The sequence below is a fragment of the Schistocerca nitens genome, chromosome 1 (genome assembly GCF_023898315.1).
Source record: "Schistocerca nitens isolate TAMUIC-IGC-003100 chromosome 1, iqSchNite1.1, whole genome shotgun sequence".
Taxonomy (NCBI): domain Eukaryota; kingdom Metazoa; phylum Arthropoda; class Insecta; order Orthoptera; family Acrididae; genus Schistocerca; species Schistocerca nitens.
The window spans coordinates 493,762,679-493,781,730 of NC_064614.1; the positions used below are offsets into that span (position 1 = coordinate 493,762,679).

General features: G+C 40.0%; 1 protein-coding gene across 1 annotated transcript in view; it reads right to left on the bottom strand.

Moving 5' to 3' along the window:
- Positions 1-19,052, bottom strand: part of LOC126252652 (kinesin-like protein KIF11-A) — a 226,820-nt gene that overhangs the window by 67,933 nt on the left and 139,835 nt on the right. Inside the window, exons 7-8 of the mRNA XM_049953558.1 lie at positions 13,216-13,398; positions 12,908-13,116 (exon numbers count right to left, since the gene is read on the bottom strand). Of these exons, the coding sequence (XP_049809515.1) occupies positions 12,908-13,116; positions 13,216-13,398 (392 nt within the window). The remainder of the gene's footprint in view (positions 1-12,907; positions 13,117-13,215; positions 13,399-19,052) is intronic.

Below are 19,052 nucleotides of genomic sequence, written 5' to 3' on the forward strand. Positions count from 1 at the left end.
GCTTCTCTTAAACTGAGTTTCATTGGTTGTTAAGATTTTTATGCTGCTGGCAAGTTATTGAAATGTGTGTTCCTGAATAATGCACACCTTTTTGTAAAAGAGTAAGTGATTTTAAATCCTTGTGAAGATTCATCATCTTCTTCTTCAAGTACCAATTCCATAAATTGAGCCGTTGGTTTGATAAAGCAAAATACTTTTAATGACAAATTTCATTAAGGAATAAATACACTCCTGGAAATTGAAATAAGAACACCGTGAATTCATTGTCCCAGGAAGGGGAAACTTTATTGACACATTCCTGGGGTCAGATACTTCACATGATCACACTGACAGAACCACAGGCACATAGACACAGGCAACAGAGCATGCACAATGTCGGCACTAGTACAGTGTATATCCACCTTTCGCAGCAATGCAGGCTGCTATTCTCCCATGGAGACGATCGTAGAGATGCTGGATGTAGTCCTGTGGAATGGCTTGCCATGCCATTTCCACCTGGCGCCTCAGTTGGACCAGCGTTCGTGCTGGACGTGCAGACCGCGTGAGACGACGCTTCATCCAGTCCCAAACATGCTCAATGGGGGACAGATCCGGAGATCTTGCTGGCCAGGGTAGTTGACTTACACCTTCTAGAGCACGTTGGGTGGCACGGGATACATGCGGACGTGCATTGTCCTGTTGGAACAGCAAGTTCCCTTGCCGGTCTAGGAATGGTAGAACGATGGGTTCGATGACGGTTTGGATGTACCGTGCACTATTCAGTGTCCCCTCGACGATCACCAGTGGTGTACGGCCAGTGTAGGAGATCGCTCCCCACACCATGATGCCGGGTGTTGGCCCTGTGTGCCTCGGTCGTATGCAGTCCTGATTGTGGCGCTCACCTGCACGGCGCCAAACACGCATACGACCATCATTGGCACCAAGGCAGAAGCGACTCTCATCGCTGAAGACGACACGTCTCCATTCGTCCCTCCATTCACGCCTGTCGCGACACCACTGGAGGCGGGCTGCACGATGTTGGGGCGTGAGCGGAAGACGGCCTAACGGTGTGCGGGACCGTAGCCCAGCTTCATGGAGACGGTTGCGAATGGTCCTCGCCGATACCCCAGGAGCAACAGTGTCCCTAATTTGCTGGGAAGTGGCGGTGCGGTCCCCTACGGCACTGCGTAGGATCCTACGGTCTTGGTGTGCATCCGTGCGTCGCTGCGGTCCGGTCCCAGGTCGACGGGCACGTGCACCTTCCGCCGACCACTGGCGACAACATCGATGTACTGTGGAAACCTCACGCCCCACGTGTTGAGCAATCCGGCGGTACGTCCACCCGGCCTCCCGCATGCCCACAATACGCCCTCGCTCAAAGTCCGTCAACTGCACATACGGTTCACGTCCACGCTGTCGCGGCATGCTACCAGTGTTAAAGACTGCGATGGAGCTCCGTATGCCACGGCAAACTGGCTGACACTGACGGCGGCGGTGCACAAATGCTGCGCAGCTAGCGCCATTCGACGGCCAACACCACGGGTCCTGGTGTGTCCGCTGTGCCGTGCGTGTGATCATTGCTTGTACAGCCCTCTCGCAGTGTCCGGAGCAAGTATGGTGGGTCTGACACACCGGTGTCAATGTGTTCTTTTTTCCATTTCCAGGAGTGTATATTAGTAAGCAGTAGTTAGTATCCCTAGTTCCCTAAACAGGCTTCTGCAGGATGTTCTTGAGGTCACACCACATATAACTCTTATTGCACGGTTTTGTGCCCGGACAACTTTAGCTTGGCTTGATTAATTACCCCAACAAATAATCCCATATGACATTATGGAAAGAAAGTAAGCATAGTAATAACACGCCACCATAGTTTTCATTTTTATATCACCGATGTCTGACAATTCGCATTGCAAATAGATTTATTTAGATGCTTCAGAAGTTCTGTGGTGTGCTCCTCCCAACACTGTCCAATTCTTCTATCTGCTTGTCAACGTATGTTAGGCATATACTCGTGAGACACCCCTTACAAGTTCTGAACTGCATGTAGTGTGTTTTTCCAAAGTTTAGTGACAAATAATTGGCTAGGAACCAGAGATTAATGTCCACAAATATTTTACTAGGCAATATTTCTAAGGCTACACTTTATTTGCTATTTATTGCAATGTTTGTATCATCGGCGAACAAAAAGAACTTGGCATCAGGTAATGTTACTACAGAAAGGTCATTGATATACACAGGAAAAAGTAAAGGCCCTGGGGGTGGAACCTTGTGGGGACCCCACATGTAATTACTTCCCAGTTGATGATGCCTGATAGCTTAATACATGTCTCTTTCCTAATAACACCCTGTTTCTTGCCAGAGATATAAGATTTGAATCATTTTGCAGCATTTCCTGTTACACCATAATATTCTAATTTACTTAAAAGGATATTGTGATTTACACAGTCAAATGCCTTTGACAGATCACAATATATACCAGTTGCTTGCAATTTTTTGTCTAATGAATTAAGCACATTTTCACTGTAAGTGTAGATAGCCTTCTCAATATCAGAATCCTCTAGAAATCCGAACTGCAACTTTGACAGTATGTTATTTATGGTAAGATCGTTATAAAGCCGATTGTACATTACTTTCTAAACTTTTTGAGAAAGCTGGCAAAAGTGAAATTGGATGGAAATTTGATGCTATTTCTTTATCTCCCTTTTTAAACAGTGGCTTAAATTCAGCATATTTCAACCATTCAGGAAACATTCCACTGATCAATGACTCATTACACAGATAGCTTAATATGTCACATTCTTTAACTATGTTGATATTTCATCATACTCACTAGATGTTTTTGATTTTAAAAATTTTACTGCGGACATTATTTCTCCTGGGGTAGTTAGGGTCAAATTCATATTATGGAGTTACTTGAAATGTCTGGTCTGAGGTATTATTCCATAGCAGCATCTAAAGAACCTGACAACCCCATCTTTTCAGTAACAGTTATAAAATATTTGTTAAAAAGTTCTGCAAAACTACACACATCTGTCTAAATGTTATTTGTCCCTCTTCATGTCTGGTTCTACCGGTCTCCTCCTTCACTATATCTCATATTGTCTTCATTTTGTTATCTGATATATCTTTTTCTTGTAATGTATTTGCTTTGATGTCCATATTGAAGTCTTTAATGTTTTGCAGTATTTCTTGTAATGTGCTATAGTATCAACATCAGAACTGCTTCGGATTGACAGATACAGTTTTGTTCATTGGACTTTTCTATAAAGATAGTATCGATGGGTGTTTGTGAGCAATTGGCTACCCTAGTGGGGAACTTTACATAACTCAAATAAGTTCTTATTGGGAGAGTCTTTAACCCTAGGACTCACTCTGGGGTCATAGGTGACCCCAATCATCTTTACTATGGATAAAATAATATTTCTATTTCTTGTAAAAATCCAGAATTTTATGACTTTTACCACACAGTATTGTAGTTCTCTCACAAAAATTTTTAGAGCGCTTGACGCAACATTTAAGTCAATAATTAACAAAAAACTACTGTTGGGGTCAGTTATGACCCCAGATAGATTATATGTAACATTCATAGAATGTATAGATTATCAACTATCAATCTCTTTCTTAGGTATTTTGAGTTGGTAACACTGAATTCAGGTGTTATTCAGGTGTTACTCAGAACTAACCTCAAACTGGAAGTTCGTTTGTACGTTTGTTGTTGCAGTGTAATTTCAGCATGGATGGAATACGTTTTGCTCCTGGCTATAGTGTAGAACAAGCTACGGAAGACTTATTTCGTAGCAGTAGTGATTCAGGAGGTAGTGACGCCGAAGATGATGGAACAGAGACACAGGTAGACCAAAGTGATGTAATTTGTTTACATGAATTAGAAGAAAATGAAATTCTTGCTGAAAATGATGACAGTGGAGAAGATGAAAGTGCAGTACCGGTAAGCAGGGATCGGGTTAGAATTATGTTTCCTGTTGAATTGTTCATCACATTTTCTGTAAATTTTAAGCCATTGTGAAACATTTACGAGTGAAACAAATTATGACTTAGAGTAATATTGTAACTTCTGATATGTAATTACTCTGTCATATGTAATGTAATTCTACTACGTACATACCTGTTAAAAAGCTGTGAAATGTGTCTAAATAATAAATAAAATGTAAACAAACAGTATTAAACGACAGTACGTTGTTCTCTGAATGATTAGTACACACAGTCAATTATATATTGATTGGGGTCATGTATGACCCCAGATGGAGTACTAAGGAAATTTTAGCAGAGTGAGTCCTAGGGTTAAGGAAATCTACATTTAAATCACCAGCAACCACTATTCCTTTGTTTTTTTGTTAAATGGGCCAGTACAGCTTCAAGGTGGTTTATGAACAGATATACTCTTTATATTACGAAGGATTTTTTGCGAAATTCTACTTCTGTTGCACATGCTTCCATATGCTGTTCTAGGCAAAATTTATGAATGTCTATGTTCTTAAATTTATGACAGTTCCTGATGAATGTTGCATTAACATTAATGAAGGAAGTTCTTATTTTAAACATAACATTTTACTACACTAGAGAATTTTTTTTTTTTTTTTTTTCAGTCTGCTGTGAGATACTTAAAATCTGGCCAATAAATAGTGAGCACAGTTCTCATAGTATAGCATTAATGTCCATCAGTTAGTTCATACTGATATTTGAAATAAATTAATGTGAGTGTTGAGTATAGTGAGTCTCAAACACTGAGATTAGTCTTGGCACACCCTTGTGCAAAACTACACACTACAAACTATTTTGTTCTGGCACCTTCTTGCAAGTTTTCAGTAATTGAACATATCACCAGAAGAATATAGTAACCAACATTTTTGACAATTGCACCTCAGAACAGTGTTGTACCTGACACCCTGCATCTGCTGATTCAATTTTTTCTGCCTCACAATTTTAGTACCACTGTCAAACCGCAAAGTTCTTTAAGCTCCAAAGTCATTTGGATATCAAAGTGATTGTAAATTATAATTTTAACAAAATGCTAGTCCAGATAACAAACTAATTTTAAATTCCAACTATCAGTTTCAGTTAATAGGATCTCCTTCAGATCAGAGGCATTGAAATGTATAACATAATAGGTCATGTAAGAGGGTGACTCCAAAAGAAATGCACACTATTTTTTTTTTAAATTCATCTTTTATTCTACATGTTTGAAAGTGTGTAGATACGTCCTTTAGGAACAATATTTTCATTTCTCCACATAATTTCCATCCCTCTCAACTGCCTTACGCCATCTTGAATCCAGCACCTGTATACCCGAACGGTAAAATTCTGGACCAACCTGTTGGAGCCACTGTTTGGCAGCGTGCACAAGGGAGTCATCATCTTCAAACCTAGTTCCACAAAAAGAATCTTTCAGTTTCCCAAAGAGATGATAGTCACATGGAGCCAGGTCAGGACTGTAAGGCGGGTGTTTCAGTGTTGTCCATCCGAGTTTTGTGATCGCTTCCATAGTTTTATGACTGACATGTGGCTGTGCATTGTTGTGCAACAGCAAAACATCCTGCTTTTGCCGATGTGGTTGAACATGACTCAGTCGAGCTTGAAGTTTCTTCAGTGTCGTCCCATATGCATCAGAATTTATGGTGGTTCCACTTGGCATGATGCCCACAAGCAAGAGTCCTTCAGAACCGAAAAACACCATAGCCATAACTTTTCCAGCAGAAGGTGTGGTTTTGAATCCCCCCCCCCCCCCCCCCCCCCTTGGGTGAATTTGCATGATGCCACTCCATTGATTGCCTCTTCGCCTCTGGTGAAAAATGATGGAGCTATGTTTTCATCACCAGTCACAATTCTTCCAAGAAATTCATCTCCACCATTCTCATACTGTTCCAAAAGTTCACTGCATACCATTTTTCTTGTTTCTTTGTGAGCCACTGTCAACATCCTGGGAACCCACCTGGCACAAACCTTTTTTAACACCAACACATTCAGTATTCTGCAAACATTTCCTTCCCCTATCCCAACGTAGCATGACAATTCGTTCACTCTCTGCACATTGTCTGGAGAGTGTGCAGTACAAGGCCTGCTGCTGTGAGGACAATCTTCTATATTGCCGTGCCAATTTTCATCGCATAAACTGCTTGCCCACAAACTGTACTGCGATCGACAGCAGCCTCTCCATACACCTTCAACTTCTTGTGGATGTTTCCCACTGTCTAGTGTTCACAGCACAGGAATTCTATGATAGCACGTTGCTTCTGACGAACATCAAGTGTAGCAGCCATCTTGAAGACATGCTGTGATGGTGCCACTCACAGGAACAGGTTGAACTAAATTGGAAAACAAGCGAGAAGAATGTATCTACACACATTGTAAAACTTGCACACATGCAGAATGAAAACTGTATTTTTACAAAAATAGTGTGCATTTCTTTTGGAGTGACCCTCGTACAACAACGTTTATTCGCCGTAAAAACTAACACAAAAGCAACAGTTATAAAATAAAATAACATGTTACCAGATGATGTGAAGACCTTATACACAGAGCTCCTGTGAATACCAACAGCTACTTATCAAGTGCTAACTAGCTAGCAAAGGCTAGGCATCATAAAGAGGACACTCCACCCACTATTCCACATACGATCTGCGATAAAAGCAGTTAAAATTGACAAACAGTGCATGTATGATCAGAAAAACATCATCCAGGGCACACAAAGATAACACAATAAATTATCAAAAAATGGAAACTTCAGTTAACAATTAAAGCAAGGCATTGATGAATAGTGCATGGCCTAATGTACTGAGGACACATGGCCCTGTTCCTGGAAAATTGCCACCTCATGGGGTGAGTGGAAAAACACCATTACTTATTATGAAGAAATGTTTCTCAAATTTTACACAACCAAAAAGTTGCACAAGATTTTCATTCACACTAAAACCTTTACATCACATATTTACTGAAATGTTCAAAATATTTGGAATGCAATTTCATTCTTTTCTTGAAAAGAATTTCCTAATGTTAGTTTACATGAAGAGAATTGCAGGCAAATGATAAGGAACACTTATTTCAAAGATTTTACTCTCATTATTATGACAAGAATAACAATTCTGGCTTCTCAGTGCACTGAGATGGCTTATGTGAAGAGATTTACAACAGAATAGGGTGTCTCTTATTGTCATTGTTCATTTACATACAATTTGTCTTTAGAATTAAGTGAAGTGTCAAAAAACACTGTGTGACGTTCTGATTATTACAACTTAGATTGATAAAGAAGATACAAGAGGAAAACATTCCAACAAATCTCACAACACACAGTTCACGACAGTGAGAAAGAAACACTGGATCATTTCCATTCCAAGAAAGTGAATACTCCATGTATAAAAGTAAGACCATATTTTAGATCTGAGCATGCAACAAATTTACGTCCTTTTCAGGAGTACACCAACTAAACACTGTCGAAATTATATCTAACAAGGGAACCTCCCCATCGCACCCCCCTCAGATTCAGTTATAAGTTGGCACAGTCGATAGGCCTTGAAAAACTGAACACATATCAATCGAGAAAACAGGAAGAAATTGTGTGGAACTATGAAAAAATAAGCAAAATATACAAACTAAGCAGTCCATAGGAAACAGGCAACATCAAGGACGATGTGAGCACAAGAGCGCCATGGTCCCGTGGTTAGCGTCAGCAGCTGCGGAACGAGAGGTCCTTGGTTCAAGTCTTCCCTCGGGTGAAAATGTATTATTTTCAGACAATTATCAGAGTTCAGGCACTCACACATAATCAACTTCGCTCTCTGAAATTCCAGGACATGTTCAGATTTGCTAGGACATATGCAGGATTTGACGGTCTACACACAGAAAAATTTGAAAACCTTAAAAACATATGTTTTGACAGAGCACAGAGAAAACTGTATGACTGTGAAGCTGTTGCATTCATTTGTTGAAGTTTATGTGACACACACTTATGTTTTCATCAATTTTTTGGAAGTGATTATCACATCCACAAGAAAACCTAAATCGGGCAAGGTAGAAGAATCTTTTTACCCATTCGCCAAGTGTGCATGTTAGGTGGGTCGACAACATATTCCTGTCATGTGACGCACATGCCTTCACCAGTGTCGTGTAGAATATATCAGACGTGTTTTCCTGTGGAGGAATCGGTTGACCTATGACCTTGCGATCAAATGTTTTCGGTTCCCATTGGAGAGGCACGTCCTTTCGTCTACTAATCGCACGGTTTTCGGGGCGGTCGCAAAACACAGACACTAAACTTATTACAGTGAACAGAGACGTCAATGAACGAACGGACAGATCATAACTTTGCAAAAGTAAAGAAAGTAAAATTTTCAGTCGAGGGAAGACTTGAACCAAGGACCTCTCACTCCGCAGCTGTTCACGCTAACCACGGTGGAGAATTTCCTGGCACTTTAGAAAACAAAACTCGGGGGGGGGGGGGGGGGGGGGGGTTGGAAAGACGTCTGATGTGCAGCAACATGTACACTGCACATTCTCATATTACGAAAGTATAAATTCAAATTCCACCAAACACCGCATGTTTCTTTCAAAAGGATTGAAATCGAGATTGTGATGCGGTTTTGTAAACCAGTCATAGCTCATATCAAGCTATCTCGCCAGCCGATGACAGCGGATATTCAGAGCATTGGACACGTGATGTAGTCAGTGAATAGCAACATCACAGTGAAGTAGCGGGAACACACAAATAGGAAAACATAATGGTTTAAATTGATATACATAGTGTCGCTATAACAAAAGAAAAGCTTTTACGTATAGTATTGGTCTCTAAGATTAATAAGCTCCAAGAGAAGCTAAGCTTTCACACATAATGTTGATCTTTTCTGTGCATGTTACACTTTTAAGATACATCACAAAAATGCGCCGGTAAAATTTTTGACGACAAATGTCCAATCTTCTGGGCTCGAAAATATTCTAAATGGCCGTCCTCAAAGATTTGAGGGAGAGTCAAACACTCGGTGATTTAAGAAATTCATCGGACATTCGCGCACAGAGTTCATTTGTTGTAAAAGGAAATTTACTTTACTTGAAAGGTACGCTTCTCAAACAACCATTTGGAATAGTTTCCTACGACCTGTAAGAAATAGATTCATTTCAGCAGATGCGCCAGATGAAAGGCGTCGCCGGGCTTGCGCAGCTACCATGACGCAGGAAGCCCGTATGTTCGCACGTGTAAAACATTAAAAGATCTTACATTATGTCATAAGACATTAGAGGATACTCCAAGAGCATGGGAATTTTGTGAACTGTACTAAAATGCATAATTCGGCTTAAAGTGCACATTCGTATGTCCAGATTCAGATGTAAATATTCTTGGAGTACCAGTACCGTATTATCTGATGTTTGGTTCTTTATTATGGCATAATAACTATACGTGCTAGAAGATGAAAACGTGAACTTGAAATGCAGCAAGCAGTTGAAACTGGCCAATTGTGTGGAATTAAACACTTCGTTTCAAATAAATTGACTGCCTCAGCAGAAAAGATTAATGAAAGTCAAATTTCTTTGACAAACCGACAAAAATAACTTCATTGTTCTGCAAGGTGATTAACGCTTGCCTGTCAGAAAGGTGGAAACTAAATAAAATCTGAAACTAATAATATATTTTAGCCTTCCGTAATTATGTGAATGTATTTTAATTCACTTGATAGCTCCAGGCCACAGAAATCCATTTTGTTTTCATTTGACATGAGAGCAATAAACGAAGAAGAAACAGCAACATCACTTAACGTAAACACAGATCACGTGGAGACTACGACCTCCCCACTACAACTCAGACTGCTCTGTGCATCATGTTCGGATCCACGATATTTCCGGACCGGGGCTATATTAAATAGTGCCACTCCCCCTCCCTCGAGCGTTTGAGGTAGGACGCCAAAAATTTAAGAAATTATTTTTCAAAAATATCTTCCTTTTGTAGCGCACGTCTTTCTGAAGAGTCTGATACATAAAACATATATGTTCGAATGAACGTAAGACATGATATTTGGTCTTAAGTGTGCAGAAGTGCAGTGCCACGCCTCTTCACACAGCATTCTTCCATTGCACGTCTCTGTGTTTTGCTCTGTGGAATTCAAACTTGTAATACTTTGTAACGGGTGCCATCAAACTATATTCAGGCCAGTGGAAGTTAAAATGTCCTGTGGTGCCTCTCCTGCTCCCAGTCGGCCGGTTTGACATCCTTCCCCCTCTTTAAAAAAAAATTCCAGAACACGAACTCTTCAGAAAACTTGGGGTCTTTACTGCCTGTTAGCTAATAACTCGCTGTTTTGTGTGACATAAAATTAAATATAGGCTACATAAAACGAGTAAAGACAAGAGACAAGCAAGACAGTACACATTTCTTCAATCCGTAAGTCCTAGCTTTTTCCTCTCTAATCTTGCCACAGCTTTATATGGCGTATTTTCATTTTTGGGAAAGAATCTATTAGCTGATCAAAGTTCGTCAACGTTTTGTTATATGAAAAAACGAAATGTTGTCTAATACTAGAAAAGCTGTTGTTAATACAAATAGTACCAAGACTGGTGTGGTTTCTCGATATGATTACGTGTATTTTGTCACTGTGTGCTAGATAAAACGAAACAGGCCTGCCTAATACTGCAGCAGTTGTAACACACACCAAATAAATGAGACTGTTTTGGCACAAATGGTCATTTTTATAACACTACAGAATATAATTCATGACGTACCAAAATCAAATGCCTATTAGGCCTACTACAAGCAAAAAGTCTTATGTTAGGAAATAGTTTCACATTTCATTCATACTCTCTAGCTTCTGAAGCATGAGATCGAAAAGTAGTAGTACAAAATTTTTATATAAATTTAAATTGTCATATGCTTCTGTAATTTGTGAGAGTCCCTGTTTCTTCTCCTTCCTCGTTCTAACAAACAATCTTGTCATCACTAATTCTGTAACTATTCCTGCCAGTGTCAAAATTTATTCTCTGATTAACTTCACTAACCCTGCCACAATCACCGGTTTAGTTATCCCGCATTTATTCTCCGGTTAGGCGTTATTACGTGTTCGTATTACGTGTTCGTACAACGCGTTTTCCGCGATCCTCCCAAAATAGAACTTTAGCGGCTGCTAGCCGGGGACTGTATAGCTGTCCCTTAGTGGTGTAGCGATCTGGCCAAAAATTTTCTGTCAAAAATTCATCTTCTTGGATATACGGAGAAGATAATACATAATCTTTGTTACTGTTATTCCTGTTAGTCGTTTATTTCCACTCTGGTAGTCTGACTCTATGGATTTATCTAGTAATTATAACAACGCTGATCATTCGCAAACCCAGTCAACCACATAAACAGCGACTGTCATTCACCCTTTCGACTTTATTTGCTCAGCTCGTATAGATCCGTCCCCTTTTGTCTGCAGAAATTTTTTTTTCTAGATGCGACGGGGATTTCCCTGGCAGATACATTACGTGTCGTACACTATGCACGCATTCAGAAATCAACTTAGAATTTGATCAAAAATGTTCAAAAACCAACAGGGATAGGTTCAAAATCATATAAGTAATCGATAGACCAACGTGCGCTGGATGCCAGGCGCTTTGTGAAGCAAGGTCTTTTTCCTTAATAATATGAATTTGGCACCCCTCCCCCCTGAAACTTCCACCTGGGGCAGATAACCCGGTTTGCCCCCGCCCCCTAGTTCCGGGCCTGTTGCACATACGTGAATCTGGCAGCTTAGACACATCAGTAAGATTTTTCCGGATAGCATCTGGCTGCTTGCTGTAATTGCTTATACAGCTAACTGCCACACTTCCGTAGCCAGAAGCGGGAGAAGGTACTACTCATACGCGACTCAACTGCACTTGCGCCTAAGCTCGCTCGCAACTGCTCAAATGAATCAATTGTAAATAGTTGTGACGTCACACTCATCGGAGGCAATTTGTTGTTATGAAACATTTCAGTCTTTGTAAAGCCATTAACAAATTTTGCTGCTGGCAGACGCTTGTATGAGCGCTGTGTTTTGTTCTTGTATATGGTGAATTTCCTTTGCAACTCATATACACACAGAAAGGGCATTTCTGAAGGCAACCAAGTCTTTTTTGGTAACTGTAACAAAGAACTCAAGTCACTGAAAGGTTTACCCATCAGATCAACAGAGACTGCTGAAATTACACTTGTGTTATAGTCATGAAATAGGTTCAGTTATCTGCTTCTATCGTGTAGCTTTGTTTCCAATGTAATTTGAACTGTTGCAGGAGCAGTAATGCAATTATTTGGCATTAAGGAAGCTTTATTGATAAAGGGCTTGTGCACTCTTCAGCAGCAAAATTAAGTGTACCAGAATGGGGTTCACAAGAAACTTACTGGTCTGTTATCCTACAAGGTTTCAAATGCTGGTGAACAAAATTCACACTTGCCAGAAGGAATGAAGTGACCTTCGAAAATTAATCAAAATCTTCCTCTACAGTTTCACTAAAATTTCTCTGGGTTTACGACCGCATTTTTAATATATAAAACTACCAATGCTTCAATCCCTATTGCAAATGACATTCTTCAGGGTGTTTTTTGCTTAAAAACGAAAGTCACTTGCAACAGGGACTGAAACGTCAGTAGTTTCATATATTCATAATGCAGTCACAAACCCAGAAAAATTTTATTGAATGTGAGAATAGTTGCGGAAGTCTACGTTTATATTCCTCTACAGTTATTTATTAAGAGGCTACTTCAAGAGACCTCAGTGTCCCAATAATAGTTAACATTTCCATTCAATTTGACCAGTCCTTTGTGGTTGGAGAGAGGGGGAAATCTCACAGCTAGAATATGGTAACATCAGGAAAGGTGGGGGGAATAAAAATAAATAAAAAAAATTCTGTACTCATCATTGATTTCTGAGTCAACACATGCACACTTTACTATTTATTTGGCGGAAAGAAAATTTACCTTTTCCTGTCAAGTTTATCATGGAGCTTGTGTGTATCAACAGTAGAAGTATTTGCAACGGCAAGTATACTCTGTGCTTGTTCCATTAGCTGCTTCTCTTTGTCAAGTTGCTCTTTAACTGTTTCTGCAGCTAACTTCAAAGTATTCTTGGAATCCACTAGTTCACCTTCTGTTTCTTCCAAAGACATGCGAAGTTGGTTGCACAAAGCCTGTAATCATTTACAACTTAACTCATAGGTAACAAAATTTGTTTGGGGAAAAAAATATTACAAGAAGCAATTTTTTAGCTATACCTAACATCAACTTGCCTCTTTATCAGCCTTCTCCTTCTCCAGAACTTTAACAAGTTGCAGCTTTTCATTTATTTCTTGACGATTCAATTCCAGCTGTCGTGTCATCTCATTGTAATTTTCCAATGCAATATATACACCATTTCGTTCACGAGCTGCCAACAGGTCACGTCTCAGGCGATCAATTTCCTCAGTGTATTCCTGTAACGAATTATGCAGTGTATGAGCGAATAGCCTAACAGCATTCCTGATAAAGAATTTTCATGTACATGTTCAGGAAAAATGGTATAGCTGCAACAATGTCAGATACATTGTATTGTTTATTAAGCCAATTGCAAACAATTCAATTCACATTTGTAAATACTGCTCTTGGACTCTCACAATTATACAAGCATAAAATCTTGAGGACAAAAATTGAAATCCATCAAAGTAAATATTGTTTCTATAACAACTCAGTTTCACAAATAATTCTCCACCTAGTAAAAATTACTTGCAAAACACACATAAAAAGAAACTGAAAATGTGTATTTCTATAGGCAGATTTTTCTACTATATATATATATATATATATATATATATATATATATATATATATATATATATATATATATATAAGGCACAGTCACACGCCACGAGATAAATTCCTTCTCTGATTCGGATGCTAGGGATTTCAGGCCATGCAGTCCTTAGTCCCTAGTTCTAATAAGGGTAGTGGGGAGCGGATCTAGCTCTTTATTAACATTCCGAGCTGACCGTATTTACATTTTCAAAAACCATTCCTGCAGAAACTCATGCAGCCTCACTGTTCACCACTTTCACAATGCACTGGAGTTAAAGGAGGAGGTATATCGCGCGCTACACCGCAGCCCAGCGCCGCGCCGGTATGATTGCAGCGACGCCATCGTCGCACCGCCCCTAGCGCAGCGGTTTCACCTTGTGTGCAACATAGTTGATGACGACTGTGAGCACGGCGGAGGCGAGCAGCACCAGCGTGGTGAGGGCCCAAATCGCCACAGCCCCAGAGCCCATCTAGGCGCGGCCCCATAGCTCAGCTGGTTCGCTGCGAACCGGCAGCCAACGCCGTTATGCGCTTACCGAGTGGCAGTCCCACACAACTACGCCCGCCCCTCCTGCCCCTCCCACGGTCGCTCCCGAGCAGCGGCAGTGAATTTCGCGGAGCCTGCCATGCGCCGTCGCTTCCTCTTTAATCGTCGCCCTAATTAAAAAATGAATTTTCTAATGTCTTCGCTAATATGCTTTGTTCTTGATAACTACTTATTCAGAAGCTTTAGGTTACAGGAGAGATTGGGGGGGGGGGGGGGGCGTTGCATGGTCGTAAGAAACTGAGCTCTTGTACTAATGGATGAAGTTAGGGGAGAAAATTGGAAGCTGCCTGTTCAATAGAACCATCCTGGTATTCATCGTAAGCGTTTACAAGAAACACAAATTCAATTCCGCTGTTCCCAAATACAAATCCGGAGACGCGAAAATTTCACCATTCCACTTTATATACCCACGAAGCCTTGTTAAATGACTTTCATATAACACAATACACTTAGCCCGCTTGGAAGTGACTCATCTTACAAGACAGTGATCACATTTTTGGGGCAAATGACATGAATCACTTCCAGTGAATCAACGAAAGTATCGTTAAAGGAAACTTTTCAGAATCATCAGTAGAACGTCTAAAGCCTGATTAAAGATAAAAAGCAGTGTTATAAAGCATGAAAAAGTTTTATTATGCGTTTCACCTCCGCTGTGTTTCTGAATTGTTCGCACGTACCATTTCTTCTTCAGCACCAGAAATAAAGTTACTTAAATCAGTTTTATTTTATGCGCGATTATCATTCTCTCCGCTTGTTATTGGATAGAACAGATCTTGACCAGATAGCGCTGTGACTTATGGTTGTATGTAAAATGTTTTTTGTCTGTATACGACAAGAAATAAAAGGAATCTGACAAAACAGTATCTAATGATTACTTTCATGGGTTAGTACAGCATCCAAATATGCAGCTACTGACACTTCATCGGGAAGTATTATGTGTACAAATACAAATCATTACGTGCTAACTGGGGGAACTTCCCATTTTATTGGTTTAATTATTCAGTGGTTTCACAAGGAAAAGCATACAAGTTTCAAGTCATTCACGCCAGACAAGTATCAGAAGACATTGTGTGCGAATCGGTAAAGCCACGCCAACAGATCGAATAAAAACCGAACGTTTCTCAGAATCAAAAGTGAGTGACAACAATGTGGACTGAATTCATTTTACCGAAACTAAGATCACTAAAACCGACACCATATAAAGTTTTGTGACGTGTAACAATATAACTTCCGTACCAATAAACCGTCACTGACCACCGCACACGGAGTAAGTACCTACCGCTGTTTAAGCCTCTTTCGGCTGCAGTGTACCACATAGTTTAATGGAAACTGTTCAGCGGACAATCGCCCGGTTCACGTGTGTTACTTGTGGTGCAGTATAGAAAGTTCTCTCTTTCATATAACTATACACTAAAGTACGCTTCGTCAATAAAATGAGAGATTTTACTCTGGAAAAGGGCCGCCTCTTGAGCAAAATGATCTAAACGATTTTTATCTCGTCTAAACTGTACTTTTACAAGTCATCGTACAGTGTGTGAAGGAAGTTACAGAGTAACATTGCTATGTCCTCTTCTCTCCTTCCTCACACATTCGTGACTGTGCGATAAAAAATGAATGCCACTGTCGCTCTGAATGCGAGAAATTAAATCTTTATTGACCCACCTTGGGATTTCGGGAGTAAATCATTTCTTGGACTTCCACTGCGGACTTACATATTCCAGTGATTTTGTCGGATCGATAAGAAAACTTACGAACTCTCCTTCCGTTAATTCATGTTGCTACGAGTTCTAGGGTGACTAATAAAATTCAATCGCGCGCTGACTTTGCAACTGAAATCAATGTGGCATTGCATTTGCCTACATCAAGTTTACACGGCTGTTCCACTTCAAATTGATCCGTGCTAGATACATGGCGACTTATGCACAACATATATTGGTTTGTGTGTGGTGCGCAGACAATCTTACCAACATGTGTCCCTCATGTGCGGATGTTGTGAACATTACGAAATCTTTCCTGTATACAACAGCTTCGTTCGCGGAACTTATGGGTATACGACATTGTATCTTGATCGAAGTACCTGCCGTGACATCGTCGGAGGATTTATCTTGCACAATTATCTAAAAAAGAAACCTTTAGTCTGAACTACACGATAATACCTGTTTCCAGAGACTGAAGGATGCATTTTTGTCTCAGCTCCAGGACGCCGTGTAAGCCCAATACCTGACTGTACTTTGATATTTGATACAAATTACTGTAGGTTGGAGAGGTTCACGTGCACACTGAAGGTGAAAAATTTGCCCCATCACAATAATTTACCTAGGTTTAAAGGTGAAAAATCCACAATTTCAATAGCCATTCGTCTATAAATTTATCGGCAGAGAATATTAGAGAAACAGGGAAGCAACCAAAACTCCGCTTGTCGCTAAAATTTAGCGTTGCAGATTTGAACGGTAGCTTTATAACTTTATCGCTATTTTCAAATAAAAACTCTACGATTCGTTCCATATTATATTTACAGGTCTAAACGAAGAGTCAAGCTTTTTAGTCACAGGCCATCAGCCGAGAGTTTCATGAAGGACCCACAGGCGGAAACAACTTTCACTACAGGTTACCAATTACGTTTGCCTTATTGGACAGTGCCGTCATGTTGCTCTCTCTGACTTAAAAATCCAACCAATGGTATAGGCCCGCACCTATGAGATATAAATGTTAAATTTATTCCGTTAAGACTCTTGAATAGGAATGTATGAAATTGATTACTCTTAAGCGGGAACACAGAATATAAAGACATAAAAGTAGCGAGATACTTCCTCTGGCGATTTTTTACAAAGTCGTTCTCTGTGTGGAAGAACCTTGACAGACGCACTCATCTCGCAGGTCACATCAAGGAGACGAGACCTGTAGCCAGATTTTATACTCTTCAACGTAGAGAATCCAGACTCGCACTAGTAGGGCGATGAGAAAGAAACGAGATATTGCTTTATTCACGATATCCGGATATTCACTTTTGACAGATCCCAGAAACATCTGGACAATTTTCTTTAAATTTCGATTTCAGGATGATATTACGATATGTTACTCTTTTTCGGAGCTATCATTCTGCTTTGGATAAGCTTTCCTCGTCAGGTGCAGTCATCCACTCCCAGCCAGTAGTTGATATCAGATGGAAAGTGTATGGATATCCCTTCTTGCAATTCAGGTATGCATCCTTTTATACGTTCCTTCATCTGATTTCCAGGGTTCTGTACCTCAATTGGTGAAACCCATAGAGCAGCATCACTTTGTCGTCCGCCTGTTGAAACCCCTTTCTGTTATATACAGATAGGCGTATCGAGTTGAAATTTATGTCACGTACTATTTAAGCTTGTGTAAGTCAAAGCACTCACAATATACGACCATTCTTTCTCGGACGTTTTTAAGGAAACTATACGGTAATAAACTAATTTTCGCGCATCTTTTAGTTTAATTCGTCAGCTTCATGATGAACAGGCTATCATTTCGTTAATGGTCATAGTTATTGTGATATTTCGATGGTAGGTAAACTACTGCAAGACATTCTTAGTTTGCAGTGAAAAAAATTGTACCGCTATGAATCTGTGTTTGGTGCGTTCAAATTCTAAAGGTGGCAGGGGTAAAATACAGGGAGCGAAAGTCTATTTACAATTTGTACAGAAACCAGATGGCAGTTATAAGAGTCGAGGGGTATGAAAGGGAAGCAGTGGTTGGGAAGGGAGTGAGACAGGGTTGTAGCCTCTCCCCGATGTTATTCAATCTGTATATTGAGCAAGCAGTGAAGGAAACACAAGAAAAATTCGGAGTATGTATTAAAATCCATGGAGAAGAAATAAAAACTTTGAGGTTCGCCGATGACATTGTAATTCTGTCAGAGACAGAAAAGGACTTGGAAGAGCAGTTGAACGGAATGGACAGTGTCTTGAAAGGAGGATATAAGATGAACATCAACAAAAGCAAAACGAGGATAATGGAATGTAGTCGAATTAACTCGGGTGATGCTGAGGAGATTAGATGAGGAAATGAGACACTTAAAGTAGTAAAGGAGTTTTGCTATTTGGGGAGCAAAATAACTGATGATGGTCGAAGTAGAGAGGATATAAAATGTAGACTGGCAATGGCAAGGAAAGCGTTTCTGAAGAAGAGAAATTTGTTAACATCGAGTATAGATTTAAGTGTCAGAAAGTCGTTTCTGAAAGTATTTGTATGGAGTGTAGCCATGTATGGAAGTGAAACATGGACGATAAATAGTTTGGAAAAGGAGAGAATAAAAGCTCTCGAAATGTGGTGCTACAGAAGAATGCTGAAGAATAGATGGTAGATCACATAACTAATGAGGGGGTATTGAATAGAATTGGGGGGGGGGGGGGGGAGTTCGTGACAACTTGACAAGAAGAAGGGACCGGTTAATAGGACATGTTCTGAGGCATCAAGGGATCAAAAATTTAGCATTGGAGGGTAAAAATTGTAGAGGGAGACCAAGAGATGAATACACTAAGCAGATTCAGAAGGATGTAGGTTGCAGTAAGTACTGGTAGATGAAAAAACTGGAATATAATATTTATAAATTCCTCGTATCTCATAAATGGTCTGATATATCCAAATAAGATTTTGGCAATGATAGCGCGCAAAGAAGGGGGTGTTTTGCCATACGATTAATATGCGAAACTTCCATATCTATCGTGATATTCAAACGACTATAGAGTTTTTTTCAGTGGAATAATGTAAATATTGAGT